The 26,038-nt window shown below is 37.3% G+C and overlaps 2 protein-coding genes across 26 annotated transcripts in view; both read right to left on the bottom strand.

The window, feature by feature from the left end:
* ANKRD12 (ankyrin repeat domain 12) overlaps positions 1-26,038 on the bottom strand; it is a 148,823-nt gene that overhangs the window by 117,693 nt on the left and 5,092 nt on the right. For 3 of the 25 annotated variants that reach the window (XM_054537654.2, XM_054537649.2, XM_054537642.2), the window contains exon 1: positions 10,037-10,625. The exons of the other annotated variants lie outside the window; for them this stretch is intronic. The gene's annotated coding sequence lies outside the window, so the exon portion shown is untranslated. Of the gene's footprint in view, positions 1-10,036; positions 10,626-26,038 lie in introns of those variants that run through there. 25 annotated transcript variants of the gene reach the window in all.
* LOC103892942 (small ribosomal subunit protein uS12-like) lies at positions 21,106-21,703 on the bottom strand (the record flags this gene model as incomplete). The annotated part of the gene is made up of 1 exon (XM_054537659.1): positions 21,106-21,703. A coding segment is annotated over one exon (537 nt), but the record flags the coding sequence as incomplete, so codon positions are not given.

Raw genomic sequence — 26,038 nt, forward strand, 5'->3', positions numbered from 1 at the left:
AGAAATGGATGAATTCCTCGACACATACATCCTCCCAAGACTAAATCTGGAAGAAGTTGAATCTCTGAATAGACGAATAACAGGCTCTGAAATTGAGGCAATAATCAATAGCTTACCAACCAAAAAAAGTCCAGGACCAGATGGATTCACAGCCGAATTCTACCAGAGGTACAAAGAGGAGCTGGTACCAATCCTTCTAAAACTATTCCAATCAATAGAAAAAGAGGGAATCCTCCCTAACTCATTTTATGAGGCCAGCATCATCCTGATACCAAAGCCGGGCAGAGACACTACCAAAAAAGAGAATTTTAGACCAATATCCTTGATGAACATCGATGCAAAAATCCTCAATAAAATACTGGCAAACAGAATCCAGCAGCACATCAAAAAGCTTATCCACCATGATCAAGTGGGCTTCATCCCTGGGATGCAAGGCTGGTTCAACATACGCAAATCAATAAATGTAATCCAGCATATAAACAGAACCAAAGACAAAAACCACATGATTATCTCAATAGATGCAGAAAAGGCCTTTGACAAAATTCAACAACTCTTCATGCTAAAAACTCTCAATAAATTAGGTATTGATGGGACGTATCTCAAAATAATAAGAGCTATGTATGACAAACCCACAGCCAATATCATACTGAATGGGCAAACACTGGAAGCGTTCCCTTTGAAAACTGGCACAAGACAGGGATGCCCTCTCTCACTACTCCTATTCAACATAGTGTTGGAAGTTCTGGCCAGGGCAGTCAGGCAGGAGAAGGAAATAAAGGGTATTCAATTAGGAAAAGAGGAAGTCAAATTGTCCCTGTTTGCAGATGACATGATTGTGTATCTAGAAAAGCCCACTGTCTCAGCCCAAAATCTCCTCAAGCTGATAAGCAACTTCAGCAAAGTCTCAGGATACAAAATCAATGTACAAAACTCACAAGCATTCTTATACACCAATAACCGACTAACACAGAGCCAAATCATGAGTGAACTCCCATTCACAATTGCTTCAAAGAGAATAAAATACCTAGGAATCCAACTTACAAGGGATGTGAAGGACCTCTTCAAGGAGAACTATAAATACAAACCACTGCTCAATGAAATAAAAGAGGATACAAACAAATGGAAGAACATTCCATGCTCATGGGTAGGAAGAATCAATATCATAAAAATGGCCATACTACCCAAGGTAAATTATAGATTCAATGACATCCCCATCAAGCTACCAATAACTTTCTTCACAGAACTGGAAAAAACTATTTTAAAGTCCATATGGAACAAAAAAAGAGCCCGCATCGCCAAGTCAATCCTAAGCCAAAAGAACAAAGCTGGAGGCATCACACTACCTGACTTCAAACTATACTACAAGGCTACAGTAACCAGAACAGCATAGTACTGGTACCAAAACAGAGATATAGAGCAATGGAACAGAACAGAGCCCTCAGAAATAATGCCGCATATTTACAACTATCTGATCTTTGACAAACCTGACAAAAACAAACAATGGGGAAAGGATTCCCTATTTAATAAATGGTGCTGGGAAAACTGGCTAGCCATATGTAGAAAGCTGAAACTGAATCCCTTCCTTATACCTTATACAAAAATTAATTCAAGATGGATTAAAGACTTACATGTTAGACCTAAAACCATAAAAACCCTAGAAGAAAACCTAGGCAATACTATTCAGGACACAGGCATGGGCAAGGACTTCATGTCTAAAACACCAAAAGCAACGGCAACAAAAGCCAAAATTGACAAATGGGATCTAATTAAACTCAAGAGCTTCTGCACAGCAAAAGAAACTACCATCAGAGTGAACAGGCGACCTACAGAATGGGAGAAAATTTTTGCAACCTACTGATCTGACAAAGGGCTAATATCCAGAATCTACAATGAACTCAAACAAATTTACAAGAAAAAAACAAACAACCCCATCAACAAGTGGGCGAAGGATATGAACAGACATTTCTCAAAAGAAGACATTTATGCAGCCAGAAAACACATGAAAAAATGCTCATTATCACTGGCCATCAGAGAAATGCAAATCAAAACCACAATGAGATACCATCTCACACCAGTTAGAATGGTGATCATTAAAAAGTCAGGAAACAACAGGTACTGGAGAGGATGTGGAGAAATAGGAACACTTTCACACTGTTGGTGAGACTGTAAACTAGTTCAACCATTGTGGAAGTCAGTGTGCGATTCCTCAGGGATCTAGAACTAGAAATACCATTTGACCCAGCCATGCCATTACTGGGTATAGACCCAAAGGATTATAAATCATGCTGCTATAAAGACACACGCACACGTATGTTTATAGCAGCACTATTCACAACAGCAAAGACTTGGAACCAACCCAAATGTCCAACAATGATAGACTGGATTAAGAAAATGTGGCACATATACACCATGGAATACTATGCAGCCATAAAAAATGATGAGTTCATGTTCTTTGTAGGGACATGGATGAAGCTGGAAACCATCATTCTCAGCAAACTATCGCAAGGACAAAAAACCAAACACCACATGTTCTCACTCATAGGTGGGAACTGAACAGTGATAACACATGGACACAGGAAGGGGAACATCACACACCAGGGACTGTTGTGGGGTGGGGGGAGGGGGGAGGGATAGCATTAGGAGAGATACCTAATGCTAAATGACGAGTTAATGGGTGCAGCACACCAACATGGCACATGTATACATATGTAGCAAACCTGCACGTTGTGCACATGTACCCTAAAACTTAAAGTATAATAATAATAAAATTAAAAAAATAAAAATAATAAAAAAAGGAGGGAAATTCTGACACGTCATGTACAGCATGGAAGAACATTGAAGACATTATGCCAAGTGAAATAACCCAGTCACAAAAGGACAAATACTATATGATTCCACTTATGTGAAGTACTTAGAATAGCCAAATTCATAGATATAAATAAGGATGGTGGTTGCCAGGGGCTCAGGGAGAGGGAATGCAGAGTTAGTGTTCAATTGGTATGAAGTTTCAGCTTGGGATGATGAAAACATTCTGATGAAGAACAGTGGTGATGGCTGCATGACAATGTGAATGTACTTAATGCTACTGAACTGTACACTTGAACATAGTTAAAATGCCAAATTCTATGTTATGTATATTTTACCACAATAAAAAAGGCATTGCCCCCCCCCCCCAAAAAAAGAAATCAATTCCACATGCAAAGACACACATAGGCTCAAAATAAAGGGATGGTGGAAAACTTACCAAGCAATGGAAAACAGAAAAAAGCAGGAGTCGCAATCCTAGTTTCTGACAAAACAGACTTTAAAACAACAAAGATAAAAAAAAGACGAAGGGCATCACATAATGGTAAAAGGTTCAATTCAACGAGAAGAGCTAACTGTCCTAAGTACGTATGCAACCAATACAGGAGCACCTAGATTCATAAAGCAAGTTCTTAAAGACCTACAAAGAGACTTAGACTCACACATAATAACAGTGGGAGACTTTAACACCCCACTGACAATATTAGACAAATCATAGAGACAGAAAATTAACAAAGATACTCAGGACCTAAATTCAGCTCTGGCTCAAGCAGACCTGACTGATATCTACAGAACGCTCCACTCGAAAACAACAGATTATATATTCTTCTCATTGCCACATGGCACTTACTCTAAATTCGATTACATAATCACAATTATTAATAAAACACTCCTGAGCAAATGCAAAAGGACTGAAATTATAACAAACTCTCTTAGAACACAGCACAATCAAATTAGAACTCAAGACTAAGAAATTCACTCAAAACCACATAACTACACGTAAACTGAACAACCTGCTCCTGAATGACTCCTGGGCATATAAAATTAAGGCAGAAATCAAGAAGTTCTTGGAAACTAATGCAAAGAGACAACATACTAGAATCTCTGGGATGCAGCTAAAACAATGTTAAGAAGGAAATTTACAGCACTAAATGCCCACATCAAAAAGCTAGGAAGATACCAAATTAACAACCTAATGTCACAACTAAAAGAATTAGAGAACCAAGAGCAAACAAACACCAAAGCTAGCAGAAGACAAGAAATAACCAAGATCAGAGCTGAACTGAAGGAGACAGACACATAAAAAAAATCAAGTTGGTTTCATCCCTGGCATGCAAGGCTGGTTCAACATACACAAATCAATAAATGTAATTCATCACATAAACAGAACTAAAGACAGAAACCACATGATTATCTCAACAGATGCAGAAAAAGCCTTCATAAAATTCAACATCCCTTCATGTTAAAAACTCTCAAACTAGGTACTGAAGGAACATACCTCAAAATAATAAGAGCCATATATGACAAACCCACAGCTATTATCATATTAAATGGCAACAGCTGGAAGCATTTCCCTTGAAAACCAGCACAAGACAAAGATGCCCTGTCTCACCATTTCTATTCAACACAGTATTGGAAGTTCTGGCCAGGGTAATCAGGCAAGAGAAAGAAATAAAGGCTATTCCAATAGGAAGAGAGAAAGTCAAATTACCTTTGTTTGCAGAAGACATGATCCTGTATCTAGAAAATCACATTGTCTTGGCCCGAAAGCGTCTTAAGCTGATAAGCAACTTCAGCAAAATCTCAGGATACAAAATCAATGTGCAATAATCACTACCATTCCTATACAGCAACAATAGGCAAGCAGAGAGCAAATCATGAATGAATTCCCATTCATAATTGCTACAAAGAGAATAAAATACCTAGGAATACAACTAACAAGGGAAGTGAAGGAGCTCTTCAAGGAGAAGTACAAATCACTGGTCAAGGAAATAAGAGAGGACACAAACAAATGGAAAAACATTTCATGCTCATGGATAGGAAGAATCAATATTGTGAAAATGGCTATACTGCCCAAAGTAATTTACAGATTCAATGCTATTCCCATTAAACTACCATTGACGTTCTTCACATAATTAGAAAAAAACTACTTTAAAATTCATATGGTACCAAAAAAGAGCCTGTATAGCCAAGACAATCCTAAGGAAAAAGAACAAAGCTAGAGGCATCATGTTACCAGACTACATGGCTACAGTAACCAAAACAGCATGGTACTGGTACAAAAACAGACACACAGACCAATGGAACAAAACAGAGAACTCAGAAATAAGATGGCACACTCACAATCATCTGATCTTTGACAAACCTGACAAAAACAAGCAATGAAGAAAGGATTCCCTATTTAATAAATGGTGTTAGGAGAGCTGGGTAGCCATATGCAGAAAATTGAAACTGGACCCCTTCCTTACAATTTATACAAAACTTAACTCAAGATGGATTAAAGATTTCAATGTAAAACCCAAAACTACAAAAATCCTAGAAGAAAATCTAGGCAATACCATTCCAGACATAGGCACAGGCAAAGATTTCACGATGAAAACGCCAAAAACAATTGCAACAAAAGCAAAAATTGACAAATGGGATCTAATTAAACTAAGGAGCTTCTGCACAGCAAAAGAAAATATCAGAGTGAACAGACAACCTACAGAATTGGAGAAAATTTTTGCAATCTGTGCATCTGACAAACGTTTAATATCCAGAGTCTACAAGGAACTTAAATTTATAAGAAAAAAACAACCAACCCCATCAAAAAGTGGGCAAAGAACATGAACAGACACTTTTCGAGAAAAGAATTCATGCGGCCAACAAACATGAAAAAAAGCTCAACATCACTGATTAGAGAAATGCAAATCAAAACCACAATGAGATACCATCTCATACCAGTCAGAATGGTGATTATTAAAAAGTCCAGAAACAGATGCTGGCAAGGTTGTGGTGAAAAAGAAATGCTTTTACACTGTTAGTGGGAGTGTTAGGAATAAGTTCAACTATTGTGGAAGACAGCATGGCAATTCCTCAAAGATCTAGAGGCAGAAATACCATTTGACCCAGCCATCTCATTACTCAGTATATCCCCAAAGGAATATAAATCATTCTATTACAAAGATACATGCATGTGTATCTTCACTGCAGCACTATTCACAATAGCAAAGACATGGAATCAACCCCAATGCCCATCAATGATAGACTGGATAAATAAAATGTGGTAAATATACACCGCAGAATACTGTGCAGCCATAAAAAGGAAAGAGATCATGTCCTTTGCAGAGACATGGATGGAGCTGGAAGCTGTTATCCTCAGCAAACTAACACAGGAAAAGAAAACCAAACACCACATGTTCTCACCTATAAGTGTGAGCTCAACGATGAGAACACATGGACATATTGGGGTGGGGGGGGACACACACACTGAGGCCTTTAGGAGGGAGGGGCTGGGGGAGGGATAGCATCAAGAAGAATAGCTAATGGATGCTAGGCTTAATACCAAGGTGATGGGTTGATCTGTGCAGCAAACCACCATGGCATATGTTTACCTACGTAACAAACCTGCACATCCTGCACATGTACCCCATAACTTAAAAGCTGAAGGAAAAAAAAATTAGCTGGGTGTGGCGGCATGCCCCTGTAGTCGCAGCTACTCAGGAGGCTAGAGCGGGAGGATGGCTTGCATCCAGGAGTTTAAAGCTGCAGTGAGCTATGATTGTGTCACTGCACTCCAGCCTGGCAACAGAGTGAGACCCTGTCTCTAAAAAAAAATTATAAATAAATAAATAATGTATGTAAATGTTCTCACTGCAACAAAATATATAAGTATGAGAGAGAATGAATGTGTTAATTAGCTTGGTATAATCATTCCATATATATATATTTTATACACACACACACACACACTCAACATATCACACAGTACCCCTTAACTATACACAATTCTTTTTTCAATTAAAAATAAAAACAGAGGCCAGGTGCCGTGGCTCACGCCTGTAATCCCAGCACTTTGGGAGGCCTAGGCGGGCGGATCACAAGGTCAGCAGATCGAGACCATCCTGGTCTAACTCGGTGAAACCCCGTCTCTACTAAAAATACAAAAAATTAGCCAGGTGTGGTGGCAGACACCTGTGGTCCCAGCTACTCGGGAGGCTGAGGCAGGAGAATGGCGTGAACCCGGGAGGTGGAGCTTGCAGTGAGCCGAGATCGCGCCACTGCACTCCAGCCTGGGCGACAGAGACTCCGTCTCAAAAAAAACAATAAAAATAAATAAATAAATAGAATAAAATAAAAACAGAAATTGAAAAAAAAAAGGACAAAAAGGGATCAAAGTTAAAGTCTGTCTACAAATCTTTCATAACTAAGTTTTCAGATATACTTAGCTTTACCGTGGCTACACACTGGGCAATAAGTACTCACTCTTTTAAGAGCTCAGTTTTACTAAGGTATTGGAGGTCATGGAGAAGGATAGCTACCCTCTGACTGAACTAAGGTAAACAGGAGTTTTTAAAAAATTTCAGGAAAACAACAACAACCCCACACAAACACACACACACAAACACACACACACACACACACACAGACACAAAGGCCAAGGCAAGAGGATTGCTTGAGCCCAGGAGTTCAAAACTAGCCTAAGCAACATATTAAGAGCTCATCTCTACAAAAACAAAAAACAAAAACTAGGGGAAACCAAGGAGAACAAAATACGCCAAAACTGAGTGATGGATGGATGAATACTGACTACAGATTAAATTTACCTGAAATCTAAACACAGATGCAACAAGCTAACAGTTTATAAAATGATTTCTTTCTCTCATTTCAACCCTATCTAAGCTGACTTTTAAAGACAATCAAATTGTGTTGGCACTGTTTTTAGCTTTGATTAGGTGCTCCTTGATTCATATTAACTGCTTCTAGAACATTACAATTTACTCTCAAATTTAATAAGCTGTTCTTTTAGGCTCATAACACTTGATAATGCAAACTTGCCTGGTTACCAGAAGCAAGAATACTTTTTAAAAAAGATACAGATCCCTAGCTTCATTTTCAGAGCTACTGAATCGGAGTATCTGAGTAGAGTGATAAAAAATCACTTTTTAGAAAGCTCCATCAGTGCTTGCCAGTGGACTGGGAAAACATGGAGTGACTGCTTAATGGTTACAAGGGTTTCTTTTGGGTGATGACAAGTGTTCTGGAATCAGGCAGTGGCAATAGCTGCACATCACTGTGAATATACTAAAAAAACCACTGGATTATATATACTTAAAATAGTTTAAGCTGGGTACAGGAGTTCATGCCTATAATCCTAGCACTTTGGAAGACCAAGGTAGGAAGATCACTTGAGGCCAGGAGTTTGAGACCAGCCTGAGCTGGTGAGAACCCATCTCTAAAAAAATTGTTTTTTAATTAGCCAGGTGCCTCAGCACAGCCTGTGGTCCCAGCTACTCAGAAGGCTGAAGTGGGAGGATCACCTGAGTCCAGGTAGCTGAGGCTGCAGTGAGCTATGATCACGCCTCAGCCTCCCAAGTAGCTGGGACCACAGACCCATGCCACCACACCCAGCTAATATTTTGTATTTTTGGTAGAGACACGGTTTTACCATGTTGCCCAGGCTGGTCTCAAACTTCTGAGCTCAAGTGATCTGCCCACCTTGGACTCCCAAAGTGCGGGGATTACAGGCATGAGCCACCGGGTAAGAGTAAAGAATATTCTAAAATGAGCTGCGTGTGGTGACGGACATCTGTAGTCCCAGCTACTTGGGAGGCTGAGGCAGGAGGATCACTTGAGCCCAGGAGTTTAAGGCTGTGGTAAGCTATGGTCATACCATTGTACCCTAGCCTGGGTGACAGAGCAAGACTCTGTCTCAAATAATTAAAAAAAAAAAAAAAATCTGAAACTACTATACTTGTATAAAGAAAATAAACAATTAAATATTAATAAATGGATGGTGAAGGGCCGGGCGCAGTGGCTCACACCTGTAATCCCAGCACTTTGGGAGGCCGAGGCAGGTGGATCACGAGGTCAGGAGATCGAAACCATCCTGGCTAACATGGTGAAACCCTGTCTCTACCAAAAACACACACACACAAAAAAATTAGCCAGGCGTGGTGGCAGGCGCCTGTAGTCCCAGCTACTCGGGAGGCTGAGGCAGGAGAATGGCAGGAACCCGGGAGGCGGAGATTCCAGTGAGCTGAGGTCGTGCCACTGCACCCCAGCCTGGGCAACAGAGCAAGACTCCATCCCAAAAAATAAAAATAAGAAAGTAAAAAAATAAATGGATGGTGAATAGAAGCCAGATTTCTTGCTGTTGGGGTGGGAGGTTACAGACAGACAAGTCAGGAGAAGGCTAGAATGTGGTAATGGATTATAGCTGGAAATATGAATATAAACTCGTTTAGTTTAACACAGATACAAACTTACATACAGAATTATACATATGTATATAGAATTAGTAATATACACATGTATTTCCTTACTATGTCAGCTGGAGAAAATCCACAAGCTGCAACACCCCAGTAGCAAGCACACCTAAAATGCAGATCTTGGTTATTAACCTTTCTCAGTAAAAGGAGAAATGGCTGATCCTAGACCAAGGCAGGAAACAAAAGATGAGTCTGGATAATCTTGCACTCCCAGAAAGGAAGTACTCAATAAGTATACATAAATAATAGTGATATGTCAAAGGCATACAGGTGCAAAGTGAAAGGGGTCCCAACAGACAATGCCAGAAAAAAATTGAGAAACAGAATATAGTACTATTGGATTATAACCCAAGGTATCAACATCTACAAGTCCACACTGATTAGTAAATTGAATAAATGAGAGAGAATGAGTAAGTCTTCCATGAAGAACTGCAGATAGTTTATGTAGACATCTCCTCTCAAGAAGGAAGAGCATGTAAGTATGGCCTGGGCAGAGTGACTTTCTTCCAAAGAATACAGCATGGAAAGAGGAAAAAAAAAAGAGTAACTGTACTGTAGAGAAACCTGACAAATACTATTATCAGCCAGGTGATCAAGGTTAACACTAATAGTGCTAAGTCATGTTGATAGTATGTACCCTTGATAAGATGTGATAAAAATGACATTTTACCTCTGTCATCCTCTTCCTCAAAGACATAACCCCAGCTTAATCATGAGAAAAACTTAAGACAAATTCTAATAGTGGAGCATCCTACACTTACCTCACTGTACTCCTTAACACTGTCGAGTTAATCAAAAACAAGGAAAGTCTCAGAAACTGTCATGCCAAGAAAAGGCTAAGGAGACATGATAACTAAATGTAATGCGGTATCCTGGATGGGACCTTGGAACAGGAAAAGGACATTCAGTAAAAACTGGAAATCTGAATAAAGTATGAACTTTAGTTAACATTTATTAATATTGGTTTTTTATTTGGGACAAATGTATCATCCCAATGTAAGATGTTAATAGAGGCAACTGGTATAAAGGTATACAGGAAACCTCTGTACTATCTCCATAGTTTTTCTGTAAATCTAAAACCACTCTACTAAAGCAAAAAGTTTATTTTAAAAAGTTTCTCAGGTAACTCTGATGGTTTGGAAGCCATTAAGCAACGACTCCATCCTCTTCAGAGAAAGCATCTACATCTCTAGTTACTTTACCTCATATTGACTTTGTGTCACTCACAGCCTTTATCTCTACCTCAAATCCTGCCCCCATCCTGGTTTCATGTCTACATCCCATCTCAGTCTGACCAGTTAAGTTCTTTGACTTCTCATGATTAAAAACCTTTTCTACTCCACTTAAGCCACTTACCTTATTTTTGTTTTTCAGAATTTTTGTTAATATCTTTGGTCATTTTTCGGCTGTGGCAATCATTTTCCTATCGATTTGTAAGAGGAAAACCAATGCTGTCATTTTTGTTGCATATTTTTTAAAACTGTGATTAAATATAGATAACATACTGAGGCAAAAGAATCGCTTGAACCCGGGAGGCAGAGGTTGCAGTGAGTCGAGATCACGCCACTGCACTCCAGCCTGGGAGACAGAGTAAGACTCCATCTCAAAAAAATAAAAAAAAAAATATATATATATATACACATACACATACACCATAAAATTTACCATTTTAACTATATTTAAATACAGGTGGTCCTCAACTTACAATGGTTCGACTTACAATATTTGGACTTTATAAATGGTGCAAAAGTCATACGTATTCACTAGAAACAGTACTTTGATTTTTGAATTTTTATCTTTTCCTAGGCTATTGGTATGTGGTATTATACTCTCTTGTGATGCTGGGCAGCTCCCAGTCAGCCACACAATGACAGGGGTAAACAACCAAGAGATGATCAACACTTTATTATAAAATAGGCTTCATGTTATTTTGTTCAACTGTAGGCTACCATAAGTATGCTTAGTACATTTACAGAGGCTAGTCTAAGCTATGATGTTCAGTAGACTAGGTGTATTAAATGCATTTTTAACTTACAGTATTTTCAACTATTGTTTAGTTGGGATGTAACACCATTCTAAGTCTAGAAGCACTGTTCAGAGTTCTGTGGCACTGAGTAACATCCACACTGTCATGCAATCATCACTACCATCTATCTCTAGAACTTGATCATCTTCTGTAACTGAAACCCATTTAACAAGAAAACTCATTTCCCACTTTTCCCAGCTCCTGGTAATCACCATTCTTTCCGTCTCTATGAACCTACTCTAGGCACTTCGTGCAAGTGCAATCATATGATATTTTTCCTTTTGTGTGACTAGATTATTTCACTTAGCATACTGACTTCAAAGTTCTGACACATGCTGTAGCATGTGTCACAATTTTTTTTCAATGCTCTCTACACAGCCAATACTTTCCTTTTTAAAGCTGAGTAATATTCCATTTACATATATACCACATTTTGCTGAGTGGATATTGGGTTGTTTCTACCTTCTGGCTATTGTGAATAATGCTGCTATAAACATGGGTAAACAATGCAAATACATTTTTGATGCCTGTAGTTTTCTTGATAAATCCTTCCTTTGCTTTTAGATATAAAGCTTCTCTAGCCAAAGATCAGAATACATTCAATCTTATTTCAACTACTTTTGATGTTTAACTCTTTTCATCCACTTACCTATAATGCCAATTTTTATTTTTAAACCACACTCTTACTCCTTTATATGTTAATAACTAAATCTCTTTTCAGGCTTTCTAGTCTGTTCCACCAATACTCTGTCTTTCCATTCTTGTATCAATACTGTATTGTTTTTATTGTACAGCTTTCTAATACTAATTTTACTCCCTCCTCACTGTTTTTCTTTTTCAAAATTATCTTAATTCTCACCAAATGAATTTCAGAATTAATTCTGACAAGGTAAAAATGCTGGTATCTGGGACAAAAAAAAAATATAAAAATTAAACCATATAAGTATTAGAGGAAAAAAAATCCTTGGATAAAGAAAGCCTTTCCAAAATATGATATAAAAGTCAAAAGTGTTTTTCTTTTCTTTTTTTTTTTTTTTTTTTTTGAGACAGAGTCTCACTCTGTTGCCCAGGCTGAAGTGCAGTGGCGTGATCTTGGCTCACCACAACCTCCACCTCCCCGGTTCGAGTGTTCTCCTGCCTTAGCCTCTCAAGTAGCTGGGATTACAAGCATGCAACACCATGCCCAGCTAATTTTTGCATTTTTAGTAGAGATTCGGTTTCATCATGTTGGCCAGGCTGCTTTGGAATTCCTGGCCTCAAGTGATCCGCCCACCTCAGCCTCCCAAAGTGCTAGGATTACAGGCGTAAGCCACCATGCCCGGCCTTAAAAGCCATTTTTTTTAAGTCCTAAATAAAAATTTAAAATTTCTACAATGTAAACATCATAAACAGAAATCAGAAAACAAGTGAAAACATTTGCAACACATATGAAAAAGACCAATCCAAGAGGTATAACAAATCAGTGAAAAACAGAAAAATTAGAAAAAAAATCAGAAGACATGAAGAACAAAGAACAAAAAACACAAAAGTAAACATACAGAAGTATGCAAACTCATTCACAGTTTTGAAACTATAAAATAATGACATGACTTCTCACTTAAAAGTCTGACCAAGATTAAAACTGTTGGCAAGGGTTCGGGAAAACCAGCATTTTAATCCACTGCTGATGGGGATAAAAACTGGGATATATTCTCTTTGGAGAGGTATTTGGCAGAAACCATAAAAATTTAAACGCACAGCCTTCTCTTCTAGTAATTCTACTTCTGGGATTATCCTACAGGTGTACTTACACAAATATGTAAAGATAATATAAAAAGACATTCAAGGAAGTGTTACTAGTATGCCCAAAACACTGGAAAGGAAATCTACATATCCATTTACACCTGGTTAAACAGATTATGGCGCATTTTTATCCTGAAAATTATCTTCAAGCATTTATCCTTTGTGTTACAAACAACCCAATTATACTCTTATCGGGCTTAGAGGGAAAATATACATTAAAATTAAAAAACTGCAGAAAATGAATAGAAATATAGGTCTCAATAAATCAAATGGATGCCTTTGAAAACAAATGAACATTCAATCTATGTGACAGAAGGCAGAAAAAAATTTTTTTAAGTGTGGTAAATAGAATGTAAATAACTTCCAATACATATGTTACTACAATAAATGAAGAGTCTGTAAGAGTGGATAAACAGAATCCAGCAATATACTTAAAAAAAAAAAAAAAAGCAGACCATGAAAGAAGACCAAAAAAGGTGAAAATAAAAAGACAGGAAGAAGATATACCTGGAAATATAAACCCAGGCTGGTAGATGGCCTTTCTGTTTTTTAAGGACCTATTTATGAATAATTGAGAGTCCTCCTGGTCTGGACTTTTACTCAAAGAGCCCAGTCTCAGCTTCCTGCCATTCCTGGACCAATGGATTCCACTACCACATTAAAGCTCACACACTAAAGGTATCTTTTTATTTTCCCTATAGGACAAAGCTTCAACTTCTGTTATGACTCTGTTATGACTGTTCTTTTTCATTTCAGGCACCTGCAGATTCCCCTTTCTTTAAATGTTTTATTTTTATCTAGCATTTCCATATTTGAAAAAGAAGGGGGCATCTCCAGTCTACCCTTTTGTCCAGAAGTCCCTAAAACATGTACTTTAGATTAAATACAACTGAGAGCAAAGTCCAAATTATTTTTTTTTGTTTTTTAAGTATTGAGACCGGGTCTTGCTTTGTTGCCTAGGCTAGCCACAAACTCATGGCCTCAAGCAATCCTCCTGCTTCGGCCTCTCAAAAGTGCTGGGATGACAGGCATGAACCAATGCACCTGGCCTAAATTACTTAATTTCATCATCTATATTATGAAATGATAAAGTTCAATAAAAAGGCTATGAGAAGTAACTAAAATTATACCTTAGCATAGACCCCAGTGCATATCAAATATTCAAATTTACCACCCACTTTGTATTCTACCTAGAGAAAGTAAAGAGAGAACTCTGAGCATGGAATGCAAGTTCCTAACTTTATTTCAGTTCCAGCTTCCACTGAGCTGCAGCCACTTTCAGGGCAAAAATGCTTTCTTCGAAATTGATTTGAGAAAAAAAGACAACTAGTAAAGGACCATATCACAGTATACAATTTTGAATGGTCCTTAAGGGTCATTCAGTTAGGAAAGTGACCACCACTTTTTATGTAGTGTGATCTGGGAGCTTGAGGTCCAAGATTCTGAGATCTACCAAAGACTTTTTGGTTGACCTTCATCAGTTCTCAGTATTTCTGTTTCTTCTTGAAAGTAAAATTAGATTAGATGACATTTAAGATCCTCTCGTTCCAAAATTCTGATTCTTGAATAAGAGGTTTACAATGATTTCACTCCAAATTCTAGTATTTTTTCTATGAATGCAAAATGATACCTTAAATTATTAGATGTACTTACTGCTGTTTTCCTCACATGCAAAAAATAAACCATTAGACATAAACACTAAGTAATTCCTACTTAAACCGAACAAGCAGCTTAATTCCCTCACATTTTTAAAGTGGTTTTGAAAAAAATATTGGAAAAAGCCTCGAAACAAATAGTTGTGCTTCTGAGATATTAACTGGACTTCCCTCCCTGCCTTAACTATTTAAGCCATTCAAGTGAGAATTCAGTCTATAAAAAGGGAACATGCTCTCTTTATCATATTTTCCTAAAGTAATGGTTCATTTTCACCACAATGTTTTCTAGCAGTTATTCCACAACACTTTCCCACAAAAAGCTCATGGTTGCATTCCAGATCAAGAAATTAGCATCTTTTTTTTTTTTTTTTTTTAATCACAAAATTGGCCGGGCGCAGTGGCTCACACCTGTAATCCCAGCACTTTGGGAGGCCAAGGCAGGCGGATCACGAGGTCAGGAGATCGAGACTATCCTGGCTAATGTGGTGAAACCCCATCTCTACTGAAAAATACAAAAAATTAGCCAGGTGTGGTGGCAGGTGCCTGTAGTCCCAGCTACTCAGGAGGCTGAGGCAGGAGAATGGCTTGAATCTGGGAGGCGGACCTTGCAGTGAGCCAAAATCACACCACTGCACTCTAGCCTGGGCAACAGAGCGAGACTCCGTCTCAAAAAATAATAATAAAAAATAAAAATAAATTAAAAAAAATCAGAAAATCACACCACCAACAGCATGCAAAAGATGAAGAAAAAAGTACAGGCATCTACAATCTTTTACAATAAACTGTCCTCAACAATGTCCTTAAAACAATGTTCTTAAAAGTCCTTAAGGAATTTTTATGGTCTATTTTATAAAGTTCTCTAAAGTTTTAACTTTAGAATGGACATGTATTGCTTTTATCAGCAAACAAAAATTCTTTTAAAATAATAACATAGGTCCATTTCTACTTGGTTTCCTCTGGAGTCCTACAGCATTCTGGGTAGAACTCAAGAGGAAGTAATACATGAGATGGCAGGTAACGGAGTGCTTCAGACAGTGGTAGACGAAAAGAGATAAAAGGTACTTAACATGTTTTCTAACTCTAAATCCAGAATAGGGAAAGAAGCAAAAGATTTAGGACACAAGCTCAATCCAGTAAACACAGGATTCATTTTTTATTGGTGTTGCTAAATATTATACCTTTCGGGAATCTGAGCATGAGAGATAATTCAGAAGACTATACAAAATAAATACATTACAGGCCAGGCACGATGGTTCACTCCTGTATTCCCAGCACTTTGTGAGGCCAAGGTGAGAAGATCACCTGAGGTCAGGAGGTCGAGACCAGCCTGGCCAACATGGTGAAACCCCATCTCTACCAAAAATACAAAAATTAGCCGGGCATGGTGGGCGCATGCCTGTAGTCCCAGCTACTCAGGAGGCTGAAGCAGCAGCATGGCTTGAACCCAGGAGGTGGAGGTTGCAGTGAGTCCAGATTGCACCACTATACTCCAGCCTGGGTGACAGAGTGAGACTCCATCTCAAAAAAATAAAAATAAAAATAAATAAATAAATAAATAAATCATTACAAATAGTCAGTTTGCTTTAGCTATATGTCTATTATTACTTTCAAAATTCCACAAAGGTAAACCTATAGGATAGAGTTCTATTTAGATAGTCCAATTGCCTGAAAAAATAAACAACCAGTATCTACTAATCCTAGCCAAATCTAGGTAAAATACATTAGAAGGAAATTAGGAAAGTAAAAAATAAGCACTATAAGACTTGGGTTCTAATTGTAACTTGAAATTTCTAGTAAACTCTTTGGCTTTCAGTTTCCTCATTTTAAAATGATGTCCATTCCAATTCTAAAATTCTACCAAATCTTTCTCTCCCCCAACCATCACTTTCCTTAATATAGACATCATGAAAAGTATGTTCAATAAACACTAGTCTAAATGAACTAATTCTCCTTAAAACGTCAACAAAAATGAATTAAATCTGTGATGTTAACTTATTTAAGTGTGGGTATTTCCTTTAGCTATCATATCCTAGTTTGCTCATGCAATTATTCTATCACTTAGCATTTACTAAACACTTATATGTCACATAATGGAACTAAGATGAACAAAACAGAATCCTAGCCTGAAGGGAAATGACAGTTTTTAACAGGAAAAAGACAATTTAATTACCATGCAGAATAATAAATGCTATGTAAGCAAGCACCCAATTTGGGTGCATGTGTACGGAGGTAGGGGTGGGGAATTTCAAGAAGAGGGAACACTAAAATAGAGTGTTGAGGATGACTCTGAGGCAGGTAGATATAGATGGGGCTGGTGTGGGAGGAGGATAAGCATATGCACAGGTGTACACACATGCCCACACACAAAAGCAGAGCACAATGAAGGAACAGCAAAAAACTGAAGCAGAGTGGGATAGAAAATGAGGCTGAAGAAAGCAGGAAGGGATCTCATCATGAAGCCCCTTGTCATTGTGTAGTCTGTTCTTTATGGTAACAAAAAAGGTTTCTAAAAAAGTAGTGACATAATTCGAGTAGTGTGTTCAGAAAGGTGCCCTTAGTGAAATGCTGGAAGATGGACTTAAGAGGAATTAGCTAAGACACAAGAAGACCACTTAAAGCACAATGACCAGATTGTGGCGGGGGGAGGGTCACAGGGGACAAGGGTGGAAGAGTAAACAAGAACAAGAAGCCTAGAATGAAACCTAAGTTTCTGGCTCCAGCAATAAATAAGAAGTAAAATTGCTTTGGAAATAATTTAAATAAACAATTAGCATTTATCTGTTGTATTTATCTTCTAATAGTAATAAATACTTCAAATTTTTAAAAAATAAAATTCTCATTACTTCATTAAATAGTTACAAGACATTAAAGAGATGTTTTTGACGACATGAAACATCTGATTATAAAGGATCACATTCTAACAATACATTTAGAGTTTGTAAATAAATATGGGCAGTTATATTTACAATTATCTATTTGCCTAGGGTATCTTATACATACATACATACGTGTGTGTGTATATATATATATTTTTTCCCTCCCTCCAGAATTGTTAAGGTAGGTATATAAAATATTCATCTGCAATTGAGAGGGTTGGCACAGATGACTTCTAAAGGTCTGAGATTTTTTAAATGAGTTGTTGAGTTTACTGACCTTCTGGCCCTAACAGGTTCTAAATTGCTGCAACTTCCATAAACCAGTAGAGGGCTGCAACAGCTCAAAGAAAATGGTTAGGCAGCTTTACTTGCATTTCTGGCACTGGGAGCAGAAAATACTACCAATGCTGAAAAGTAGAAATCTAATAGCCACTGTATTCACTTCACTGTCAAAAGGGAAAAAGTTTACAGGTTCTAAAAGGATTCTAAAACCCTGAAAATTAGAAACATTCATAATTAAGAATTCTGCATCTCCTGTCTCTTCTAGCAAAATGGTAAACTGTTTGAAGGCCAAGTAAAATTTCACAAAGTACGGTAAAAAAGCCAACCAAAATGAGTTGGCAATTCACCAATTGGAAGACCTATTGCTCCACACAACTGATCTTCCTAAAATAATTATTTTGTTTGGTTCCTCTTGAATCTATACTTTACCAGTTTTGTTCTGCATATAGCGAAATGTTGAAATTTAGTTTTCACTAGATTTCTAGGTACATTTCTACCACATACATATTTATTTCTACCACACAATAAAATCTTATTTTCAACTCCTCTAGTCACACTGCTCTCACTACTATATACAATGTGCAACAGACTTAAGATGAAAGAGGTCAGGCTTCACTGAATAGGTCACAGTTGAGATGAACCATGAAGAAATAAAAGGATTTAAATAGGTCTAGAGAAAAGGGAAAGTTCATCATGCTATTTTTTGTACCTTTTAAATTATCTAAAATATTCTAAATAAATTTTTTTGTATTTTATTTTTGCCCCCTCTGCAGCCCCCCCCCCCCAAAAGATAGGCTATTGCAGCCAATCTTTGCAACATATCGTAACAATTATAAATAAGGCTGGTGCTACTCTTAAGTATTACTCACAGCTTAACCCCCAAAAGTGCCCTATCTCACTTTTACTGCTTTCTAAAAAAATGACAGGCACATACTTTAGCCTTAAATGAAAGGATTTTTAACTACTTAAATAATGGATATAGTTTTAACAGTGGTACGAAAGTGAGATTGGGATAGGTCATTAAGAAACCAGAATAGTTTACAATAATCACTGCTTCCGCAATATAAGCCTGAGATCCTAAAAAAAAAAACTATGTCCAAATTCTTGATGCAGCTGTGGAGAGCTGAAATCAGTCCCTACAAGACAGCAATCCAAGTAATAAATAAAGTATTTCTAACTTACATACAACATCATTTCCACCCTGATCCAATAATATGATGGGTAATAACACTGCTCAAATTACAGATTAAAATTGTCACTTCCATGACTATACCAGGACTGAATTGTTTGGGCCTTTTAGTCTTGAACTGCTATGTTTTTCTTTATCCTGCTCATTCTCCAACATAAACCTACCTCTTATAATATACACTAGATTTCAGAACAACTGTATATCCCAGGGCATTCAAAGGAAAACACACTTTAAACTGGTTTAATGTAGCAGTATATGTCACTGGTAGCTCTTCTGACCAAAGTCATTTAGAATTATAAACTGTTTTCCCTGCCAAAGCATGTTGATGAGGAGGAGGAGAAATATGGTAATGAGGGACCAGAACAGAGTAATTTCACTGCATTCTAATAGCTGAAAGAAAGTAATGTGAAAAGGCTGGTACTCTGAAAACTCCAACATCAATGCAAAAGAGAATAAGCATGTATTTGGTTGGTTTTTAAATTTTTTTTTATTTTTATGGAGATGGAGAGTCTCACTATGTTGGCCAGGCTACTTTCAAACTCCTGGCCTCAAGCAATCCTCTCACCTCTGCCTCCCACAGTGATGGGATTACACGTGTGTGCCACCATGTCCAGCCAAAACTCTTTTGTAGATGGAGTCTCACTATTTTGGCCCAGGCTGGGCTCAAACTCATGTTCCTCCCACCTCATCCTCCTGGAGTAGCTGGGATTACAGGCATGTGCCACTGTGCCAGGCTTGGTTTTATTTTTAAAATAGAACATTTTCTGACATATAACCACACAAATGTTTTTGAATCGGGGGAAAAAAAGGCAAATGTCACTGATGGTGCAAAATGTTAAGCAGGTTTACTAAAGGAATATTATAAAAAATAATGCCTAAAAAAGAAATTAAGGACTCTTTAAGAATCTAAGAGTTCTCCAGCAAAAACTGAACCTACATTTCAGTGATTTTTGGCCTTTTTGAAGAGACCTATTTCAGTGCCTAAAACACACAGGTCCTTTTCCCTGAACTCATATTCACCAAAAAATCTACAACTTCAAAATATACAGAACCTCTTCCTAATTATGCATCTTGGTTTTAGTAATTACCTCTTCTTGCTAGATTTTAAGTTGCCCATAAACAGAGAATGCCTTCTTCAGATATGTGCTTACAATTGGGGTCTAAAACCTTAAGAACCTTTCTAAATAGTTACCTCCTATTTAAATTCTATACTTCTAGAATTACTTTCTAAGAAAATGTGTATTATATCCTTTCCCACCTTGGAAATTAATTTTTATTAAGCCCCTCATCCTAGAAATTGTGGCTGTTCTCAACTGCTACCCACTTTGAGTCCCAGTTCATCCTCTTATGCCAGTCAGACCACCCTCTTGCCATTGGCACTGAGGTGATTCCCATTCATTCAATAAATATATGCTAACCATTTACAACGTGATGGAACAGAGAACAAGACAGAATGATTTGTGTCTTTACATGGCTTACCATGTTCCTTTCCACATCAACTAGAAAGCAATTTGGATGATTAAGGAATAATACTATCCTCCTATGTGATTATGTGTGTATTTTGTTTCCTGAGTGTGAATTCTTAAAAAGACACATACTATAATATTGCCTTCACTTGCATCTTCCCAAATCCCTGCCTCAACAATGCTAAATGTAGTGCTGTACCTAGAGACATTCCTTTAAAAACTGTTAATTACGTAAGTGTTTAAAACTTCACTACATCCAGAGTCTGGCATGGTGGCATATGCCTGCAATCCCAGCTACAAGACAGGCTGGGACAGGAGGATTCCTTGAGCCCAGAAGTTTGAGGCTGTAGTGAGCTATGATAGCACCACTGCACTCCAGCCTGGGCAACAGAGCAAGAACCCATATCTAAAAATAAAACTAACAAAAACTTCATTATATCTATGATACTTGTTCATTGTGGTAAAACTGGAAAATTCAGAAATAAAAAGATAAAAATTTCAAATACTTCCAAATTCAAGAACCCATTACATTTTCAGACTGAATACTTCATGACTTTTCTTTTTCTTTTTTTTGCATATGAAAATTTATTACTACAGTGTTTTCACCATTAAAATTTATGATCTTGGTCTTTCCTTCTTGCCTTTGTATAGGGCCAAAAGAGACACATTGGCTACTTTGACAACCTTAAAGCGGACTCCAGGAATATCACCAACAGCATGACCTTTGCGACCAAATCCAGCAACCAGAACTTCATCGTTTTCCTCAATAAAGTTCAAGCAACCGTCGTTGGGTACAAAGGCTGTGATTTTCTTGCCATTCTTGATCAGCTGGACCCTGACACACTTCCTAATGGCAGAATTTGGCTGTTTGCCTTCAACTCCTACTTTTTCCAGCACAATTCCTTTTGCATGAGAAGCACCTCCAAAAGGGTTGGCCTTCAGGGCTGTGCCCAAATGAGCTTTCTTATACTGTTTATCATGCCACTTCTGGTCTCGTCGGTGACTACGGAGCTTCCTAGCAGTACGAAGTCCACGACACTTGCCTATCCTGTCGGCGCCACGGGCCTGATCAAAAAAGGACTTTTTACTTTTTACTCCTTGTAAAAGTCCATAATCATAATTATTATGATATATTAATATGATACATATTAATATGTATACATATTACATATTGTATGTATTACATACAAATACATACAAAATTAATATGATATACAAATTACATATTTTCCCCTAAAGTTTCTAAATTTATCATTTTATCTTTTCTTTTAACATCATCATCTTTGAAGGTACAGTTTTAAAAGGAAGCAATATAGTCACCATCACTTACTAGATATGTGTAACTTTAAATGATTTAACTTGAACCTTAGGTGCAAAATGGGAATAAGATAAACCTCATAAGATTTTTGCAAGTATACGTGGAGAACCTACGATCAACTATGGAGTAGTTGTAATTATACCTCTGCCAGTCTATTAGCACTTCATAATGATATGACTCAAGTGTGAGACTACATGTTTCCCCCTATGCTCAAAAGATTCTGTTTTCTGCTACTCCCACCCTAACATCTGAGTATACAAAAGCTATAGGGAGGGGAAATTCTTAGACTAGGAGTGTGAATGGAATAATAAGAGCATAAAGAGTAATCACCCCAATAAGGTAGTACGTACTTTGGACAGAGCCTATTCTTCTGGGGTTTTTGAAGGGGCAATGGTGCTATAAAATAATATTTGTAACATATAGAAGATGAATAATCACTAATATATAAAGATTATGCAAAAGGAGGTTGGAGAATTAATAACCTTTTTATTATAGTCTTTAAACAATAGCATACAATAATTGCATGCTGTAAAACCCTAATAAAAATGTTAAAATATTATTTAAATTATTGATTGCTACTCCTAGAAGTTTTGAGTAAGAAAAAGAGAAAAATGGCCAAAGGATATGATGTGTCAAGTCACAGTAGAGAAAATGCAAATGATTATTTCCTCATGCATTAACTAATGTAAAATGAAAGTGGTAATATAATTTTTAAGCTTAATAACACAAATATAGGTATGTAAGTATCTATGTAAGTATAGATTAATTTTCAATGGGGCTTTCCACCAAGAAAGAGCACTAGTGCCTGAAGGAAGAGGAAGAGCTTCAAAGGGTGAAAAAGGACAAAGGAAAGAATGAGTAAGCCAATTTGCTGTCAACCATTCTTGCTTACTTTCAATAACATGAGGACAAATAGAAACACACTAAAGAGGGTGTTGTTGTTGTTGTTTGGTCATATTCAACTGCAGCTTAAAGAAAATGCTCCGCAGAGTGGTGGCTCACGCCTGTAATCCCAGCACTTTGGGAGGCCAAGGTGGGTGGATTCACGAGGTCAGGAGTTCAAAACCAGCTTAGCCAACATAGGGAAACCCCATCTCTACTAAAAATGCAAAAAATTAGCCAGGCGTGGTGGCAGGCGCCTGTAATTCCAGCTACTCGGGAAGCTGGGGCAGGAGAATAGCTTGAACCCGGGAGGCGGAGGTTGCAGTACGCCAAGATCATGCCATTGCACTCCAGCCTGGGCAAAAAAAAAAAAAAAGAATGCTCTTCACTCCTGAGATGTTTTTACAAATCCTGGAAGATAAGCATAATTTCTGAAGGCTGAATAACCACTACTGGATGATCACGTCAACTATAAATATATTAGTGAATTGGACTGATCTTAATCAAGAAAAAATTTCTCAAAGTAACAGACTTAACATTTTTATAACTTATAAATTTCAACTTAAGTTCTTGAGTAAAAAAGACCCAGTTAGAGATATTCTGGCAACAACTTTCTGAAGTGTTTTCTTAACTCGATATTTAAGATATCTACACTTACATGTAACATACATGAAAGTATCTAATAGTATCTAGCGTACAGAAGCTCAATAGAAGTTCTTTTCCTTGATTACCAAGTAACTTCCAAGTAGTGAGAATTAAACTCTGGTAGAAAGTATTTAACTCAGAGGTTCCAAGACTACTATGGAACACCGGAATGCAAGCCAAGGTTTTATTCCTAGTTACAATATTCTTGTGCAAATTATGGTAGGAAATGTGTTATGAAATTTTAATTTTCTTATCTAATTGTCTTTATCATCATTAACCATTACAACTAATTTTTTTTTTTTTTGGAGACAGTGTCACTCTGTCTCCCAGGCTGGAGTGCAGTGGCTCAATTTGGGCTCACTGCAACCTCCACCTCCTGGGTTCAAGCAATTCTCCTGCCTCAGCCACCCAAGTAGCTGGGATTACACAGGGGTGCACCACCACACCCAGCTAATTTTTTGTATTTTTTAGTAGAGAGGGGGTTTCACCATGTTAGGCTGGTCTCAAACTCCTGACCTCAGGTGATCTGCCAGGCTCAGCCTCCCAAAGTGCTGGGATTACAGGAGTGAGCTACTGTACGTGGCCCGTACCACTAATTATTAAAGCTGTATAAGGAATGTTTTTAATGTTTACCTCTACTCTGTTTCAGAACGGGTAAAGAGAATAGAAAGTTGTGTACAATATGAATTTGGTGGGAGAAAATAGAAGTGCATGTCTCTCCTTTCTCTTCCTTTAGGTTTGCTAATGCTTCTCTTTCATGAGTGAGTTTCAAAGGAATCTAACATTACTCCAGATACTTTTAACCTGGATTCAATCCATGGCTCAATATCATCAGATTAGCTGACAATCCTTGTTTTGCCTACTGAGTTGTGAGGTTCAAAAGAGAATCAGATGTAAAAAGCACTGTGTGAACTACAAAGCACTATAATTTTTAAGGTACTATTTTTCTTTTGAGAGTCAATATAGCTATTTCTAGGCAGAAAAGAGAGCCACAAATGGTTTTTGTTCTCTATTAGAAGTCAGAATGCTGACCAAACTCCTACCTAGGAGGAACAATCTGAAATCTGAGAAGCTATAGAGCTCTGTCGTAACTCTTTGCTATTGTTACAATAAGAGACTATATAGCAAGGAAAGGTGACTAAGACCTGTAATCCCAGCTACTAGGGAGGGTGAAGCAGGAGGACTGCTTGAGGTCAGGAGTTCAAGACCAAGACCAGTCTGAGCAACACAGTGAGACCTCGGCTCTAAAACAAAACAAAACAAAAACAAACAAAAAACCCACTATTTATTTTAAAAGGTTAACAATTCCCCAATCTATGCATATTATTAGAGATTATTAATCTTAATTGTCAAAATAAGATAGTTAACAGACATAAGGTAGTTAAAAATGTACTTATTGCTAACATTTGTGTTATTTTTCCCAGTTATGGCCTGAATACACACTGATAATCAGAAAGGTAAACTATTACATATTTTTAAACAATTTTAGCCCAATAAACAGATGTTAAGGAACTGGCCAAAGATGACACAATTTTTAAATTTTTAGAGTTTTTTTTAAGGCCAAAGAAAAAGAAATGACTTCCACCCTGTAACTTGCAGCTTCATAATCTACTTCCTTTAAGCTGGAAGCGTCTCCATGTTACAACTGAATTTTCTAAGGACTTATGTTTGAATTTAAGTTTCTTAGAATTGTGGAGGATCACACTAATCAGAAAACCTGGTCTTGGATACTGTTTTCTAAGCTGGACAAACTCAGCAAATTTTCTATTGCTGGATCTATTCCCTTATGAAAGTCCTAAATGAGTTTGGTTAGTTTTTTCTTCAGTCACTGTAATGAAAGAATGTCTCTTTAGAAGAATGATATCAACAGCAAGGTGGAATTTGCTAGGACAGCCTCATATTATATGAACAATCATGGCCCTTTCTGTAGCTGGTAAGAATAATGTGCTCCGACAACTAATATAAAACCACCACCACCACCACAGCAACAAGTATATCAGCATCTCATAAAAACGGTTGCTGGCCTATGTTCTATGATTCCCATAAGGCACTTCTTTTCTTTTTTGACCACCCAGAATGTAGAACAGCTGGCCCCCAAACATTTTTCATGAAATCTGAAATTTAAGAATCCCTACCTTAAAACTCTTCGAAAACCAACACTCTTAATTAGAGGCAGAGCAGAGAAATGGTTAATAAAACAGGACAATGAAATCTATTATTTAGTGTGTAAAATCTATACATCACATAACTGTTCACAGCCTCAGTTTCCTCTCTGTTTTACAAGGTTATTATGAAAATTACCTGATATGTTTCACTTAAAACGGAAATTTGCATATTCTAAGTGTTCAGCAAATATTATCTATGATTATTAGTACCTTTATTTTCAAGACTATAAAAACTCCGATAATCTATGTAATACCACAATACTGATGTTGGTTTCCAGGATTATCAATTTAAAGCACTAAGAGGTTTCAAACTTAACAGCAAAGGCAAACAAAAACTGTTTTAACATTTCTAAATATTTCAGATATACCAGATAACCTTAACACGAACTATTCAAAGCTGAGTTTTTAAAGGAAATCATCTCCTGCTTTTGCGTATCTGAAAACTAGCAAATCAAATAAATTAACATTGCTACCAAG

Source organism: Pongo abelii, chromosome 17 (genome assembly GCF_028885655.2).
Source record: "Pongo abelii isolate AG06213 chromosome 17, NHGRI_mPonAbe1-v2.0_pri, whole genome shotgun sequence".
Lineage (NCBI taxonomy): Eukaryota > Metazoa > Chordata > Mammalia > Primates > Hominidae > Pongo > Pongo abelii.